The 5,379-nt window shown below is 34.4% G+C and overlaps 1 protein-coding gene across 1 annotated transcript; it reads right to left on the reverse strand.

The window, feature by feature from the left end:
- Positions 1–3,991: 3,991 nt before the first annotated feature.
- Positions 3,992–4,795, reverse strand: LOC145592996 (lachrymatory-factor synthase-like). The gene has a single exon (XM_081649511.1). The coding sequence runs from the start codon at positions 4,682–4,684 to the stop codon at positions 4,178–4,180; it is 507 nt and encodes a 168-aa protein (XP_081505637.1). The 5' UTR covers positions 4,685–4,795; the 3' UTR covers positions 3,992–4,177.
- Positions 4,796–5,379: the final 584 nt, after the last annotated feature.

Below are 5,379 nucleotides of genomic sequence, written 5' to 3' on the forward strand. Positions count from 1 at the left end.
TGATCACATTGAAAACATTTAATCTGACGTTCAAATTGGGTTTCAACATATTTTCGGAAATTGATAAATGATTGAAAAGCTTGGGATTTGTATTTTAGAGGAATTGTCCACACAAAATGAGTATGATCATCTAATAAAACTAAATAATATTTGTGACCTTGAGCACTACGAATAGGAGATGTCCATAAATCGGCATGTATAATATCAAAAGCACAAATAGTAGTATTATTAGAATTTTCAAAGGGAAGACGGGTATGTTTTCCTAATTGGCATGAATTGCAAAACGGGGAGTCATGCTCCTTATTACAATAAATATGATTTTTAGACTTAAGATAGCTAAAAACTTGAGCTCCAGGATGTCCTAGACGGCTATGCCAGGTAGAAGGTGAAACAGCAGTAAGGGAAGTAGCAAGACAAGTTGATGGAGTGGACTTGGTGGTTCTCACTGGATATAGGTCTCCCGAACTATCACATCTCGTTATTATTTTCCCCGTACGAAGACCCTTCACAGAAAAACCAAAAGGATCAAACTCAATAGACACAGAATTATCAGTGGTAAATTTACGAACTGAAATAAGGTTTTTAATGAATTCAGGTGCTAAAAGGACATCACGAAGAACGAGAGGTGTTTTAGGATGGGGAAGGGTGCTATGACCATAACCTGTTACTGGAATACGATGACCATTACCAACTAAAATATGATTTTTAGTGCTTAAATTAAACAGGGGTAAGAGATTACCGGCATTATTCGTCATGTGAGATGTTGCACCCGAATCCACATACCACTGATTGTCGGGATTTGGAAGTGTCATCGTGGAGAAAGAAGATGCCAATTCCGTTGGTGTCATGGGCTGCCCGTATTGGGCCGTGTATGCTTGCTGCTGCGAGGGTCTGGGCTGACCGAGAATAGACTGCTGCTGTTGGGCTGGAAATGGAGCAGGAGGCCTGGCCCATGTGGCTTGCTGAGCCCACTGCTGAAAACTTGCCCATAGTTGTTGTTGGCTTGGGCCTGATTGATTAGCAGGGGTGGGCTGGGCTGCCACGAACTGTTGCTGCGGGTTTTGCCCACGCCCTCTGCCTTTGGCTTTGGGTTTGCCACCCCTGCCCTTGTTGCCACGCCCACCGCCACCACCTCCTCTGCCCTGGTGCTGCGGCTGCTGCTGCTGGTGGGTGGCTGCCGCGGAGGTGGTGGTGATGTTATTAGTTTGCGTAACAAAAGCCTGTCCAAAGTTTTCCTTAGCCGACTTGCGAGACTCTTCGAGCAAAATTCGTGATCGTGCTTTATCAAATCCGGGTAGAGGGCGAATTTGAGTGATGGATTGAGCCACTCCATCATAGTCTGAGTCAATTAAACCTGCGCAAAGACGTAACACCAAAGTTCTCTCGGACACGGGTTGACCAACGTTAGCAAGTTGATCTTTTAGTTCCTTCAATTTCTGACAATAAGAAGACACATCTGGAAAATTCTCAACAAACAAATTGTTAAACTGATTTTCAAGATAAATAGCACGAATTTCACCATTGTCTTGAAAAATATTAGCGAGCCTATCCCAAGTTTCTTGTGCCGTAGCATTCTTGTACAACACCGTGCTTCGTAAATCTGCAGAAATTGTGTTATAAATCCACTTTTTCACAATTGAGTCAAGGCGGTTCCACTGCGCCGTGGTGAGGTCCGTAGGACGGGGTGATTTTGGATCTATATGGTCGATAACATTGCAGGAATGACAATGAATCTCAAAGAGTTCTACCCAACTACCATAATTCCCTTTGTCACGATCAAGAATTTCAGGCACCTCATTCTTGATATTGCTAATAGAATTAGCAGGGTGATAGTCGTTGGAAGGTGGAGGAGGAGGAGGTGATGGGGCAGGTTCATCATCTTTTGCCATTGTTAATTAAGGAAAAGAACAAAAGGCTGCTACTGGAGAAACAACAATCGTCAATCTTGCGGCAAGAAGGACAAAATAAGGTAGCAAATATGGTGATGAATTACCACGTGAAAGAAGAGTTTGCGGAAGAAAGGATCGGAATTTTTTAGAAAAAAAAAAAAAAAAATTTTGTGGAACCCTAAAAAATTCTAGGCTGTGATACCATGTTAGATTTCGGGAAAACTCCTTTGGTTGGAGTGTGTACCATTGAATAATATATATAGTGTTACAATACTAGTCCTAATCATGTTAGGAAACCTAGTACGATAAGAATACAAACTATATCACAAATATATACAAATATATCCTACTCTGCGACAAATATTATAATAATCCTATAATATCTATCAACCGATAAGCAAAAATTATGAAAGTTTGATATTTTGAAAATATATATCATGACGAATCTAACAAGATCCCACTTGACTATATTTTTCATTATGTATAAACCATAAAACACAGTCAAAAGGGAGTGTGTAAATAGTGTTAAAGTCAAAACGTATCAAATAAAAAAAACGGAGGTAGTATGAGTCTAGCATGAGCAAGCTAAGCCTCAATCCACTAGCTTTTACCAATAGTAGTTGAATCGCAATAGTAAAAGGGAGATGACACTAATAATATTACTCTGATGTCTATTTAGAATGATTGATACGGCATATACTCTCCTTATCAGTATCAAACATGACTCGCTAAAGCGCAAGGCATTAAGCTTAGTAGCTAACACAATCGGCCTCAATTCCAACTCTATCCATGTTTCTTTTTTTCTTTTCTTTTTTTTGCTTAAACTAGTCAATGAGCTTAGAGCAACTTCAATGGTAAGCTAATTAGCAAATTAGCTTGTTATGTCACATAAGATTCTAAGCTAATCTCTTTTGTAACTAGTTTGTGCTCCAATGGTTAGAAAATAGCTTGTAATTTAATTGAGCTTAATTTGTTAATTAGCTTTGTACATTTAATTTCATAAATGTATCAAACAATCTTTTTAGCAAGTTTTTTCTCAAGCAAATTAAATGTCTATGAAATTTAAGTTTGGTTGATACATTGACTAGTTTAAACTTTTAATTTGCTTAAACTAGTCAATGAGCCTATTGATTTGATGACTATTTTTCCAAGCCCTTATCCTCTCATTAAGTTTTATTCTTCTTTTCTAATTGTGACTATTAGTTTGCGACACTTTCCTCTTTCAAAAACTATTGTAATGCACTAACTCTTTAGGGAGACTTTACTCTTACAGTCCTAATACGTTGCTCAATCATAAGGAATATACACGGCTATATCATATCATATCATATCATATAAAATACAGTTTTATAATTGTCATTTAGGACTTTATTTTCTATCCATTTCTTTCAATAAATAAGTTACGGAGTACATTTCTTGTGTTATGATTAACAATGGGAAAAGTTTGACAGTTTTGAACTGTTTGATTTATCAATACAACCCTGAATCCTTCGTTGTACGATTCCATTTTAATCTTAAAAGATGGAAAATAACAATATTTAAGAAATTATGAACATGCAGCCAGGCTATTACAACCATGTGACTAAATTTAACAATCAATAACAATCCAATATTAACAAAATAAGAAATTACAAATTTATTTGGCAGAAACAAATCATTTTGTAAATAAATCAAAAATATTTTATTAATTGTGAGCTCAAATATCATGCTAACCGAGTTTTTTTTGTTGATTTATTAACGGAACTATCATCAAATAAGTGGGAACTTCCTCCAAAATAATCCTGATAGTCTTTTAATTTAAGGAAAAATTCCTTTTAATAAGCCCAACTACCCGATTTATTTTAAATAATCCAACTTTCAATTATTATGCAATAATCTCAACTTTCACCTGTATTTTCTTTCTTGAATCCCAATTACCGATTACTTAAAGAAAAGGTTAAACAAATTATTTGCCACATCTTGAATGTTAATTGGTTCAAAAAATAAAAATTAAATAAGATCAATTAAAAAAAATAAAAATAAAAAGGCTAATCTTCTCTCAATATTATAACCCAACCTATCTGAATAACAAGACAAATTCAATGAGTTAACAGAACGAGACATCCATATAAAATTTATCAACCTTTATTCATTTAGAATATTCTCATTACAATACTTATTAAATTATTAAAACCTCCAATAATAACACAATAATATTACTAGCATAATATAAATGACAACTTTTAACATACATACCATCAAAAACAAAACTGAAATTATAATACGTATATGATTAGTAATCTTTTAATTTAATTAGGTTCACATTGACTATAAGCTTCTTCCATCTTAATGACCATGCCATGAGCAATAGCCTTAAAAAGGTCACAAAGACCTTCAAAAGTAAACCCTTCAATAGGATCAGCTTCAAACGTCCACACAAACTTACACCCACTTCTTCCATCATCACCGCCTTCGTCGCTCGGAAACAACCGCATGGTTGAGACATAAGACTTGAACCCTATGTTGTTATCAACAATGTCATAGGACAAACACATATGTGATGGATAAATGGATATAAGCCTTTCCTTAGCAAACCGAGCCTCGCCGTCGCCTCCGAAAGTTGAGGACTCACAACACCTAACCATGCCCGGCTCACCTAGTTCACCTTCTACTAGGTAACACTTCTCAAGGTGAGTAAACCATTTGTCTAAGGAGCAAAAATCTGCTATGAGTGGCCATACTTGTTGTGGTGTGAGTTTTAGCTCTACTATTGTCTCTCCTTCCCATTTGTCTGACTCTTGAACTTGATCTCCCATTTTTAGTGAGAGAATATAAAAGATTTGAATTTTTTTAGTTGGGTTTATGGGGTGAAGAAGGATGATTAAGAATGAGCTTTTATAGACCAAGAATAGTTGTACATACAATTAATTAAGTGGACCAAGAAATTATAGTGGAGAGTGCTTGTGGAGGTTATGTCTTACCTTAAATATTTCTTTGAGATTTATTTTTTGTTTGGGTTTTATTAAATACTTTGTGGATGAGACTGTATGAATTGTCACGTTAGTAATTAGATGTCTATAAATTTTAGAAAAATTTTGATTATTAACAAACAAAAAAAAAATACGAAAATGGTTTTTAACACTTAAAAAAAAAAAAAAAAAAAAAAAAAAAAAAAAAAACTTTTATTTTAATTGTCTAGTATTTGTCTATTCTCTTTGTGTTTTAATAAATGTTACAATTTGACTAAACACACATGTCAAAACACGACTTTGACCATTAATTTATTTAATCATATGTTAATAAAATTATACGAAAGTTGATATTATGAAAGTAAACATTATAACAAATCCAACAATGTATTATACAATAACATTCATTTTTTTATATATTAGTAAATTAATCAAGTCAAAATCATTATGTGAATAGTGAAAAAAAAAGTCAAATTATAACACTTATTAAAATATAAAGGGTGTAGCATTTTAATCTGTAACGTTGACATCTTGTAGTTATT

The sequence above is a fragment of the Chenopodium album genome, chromosome 18 (genome assembly GCF_948465745.1).
Source record: "Chenopodium album chromosome 18, dcCheAlbu1.1, whole genome shotgun sequence".
NCBI classification, from domain to species: Eukaryota; Viridiplantae; Streptophyta; class Magnoliopsida; order Caryophyllales; family Amaranthaceae; genus Chenopodium; species Chenopodium album.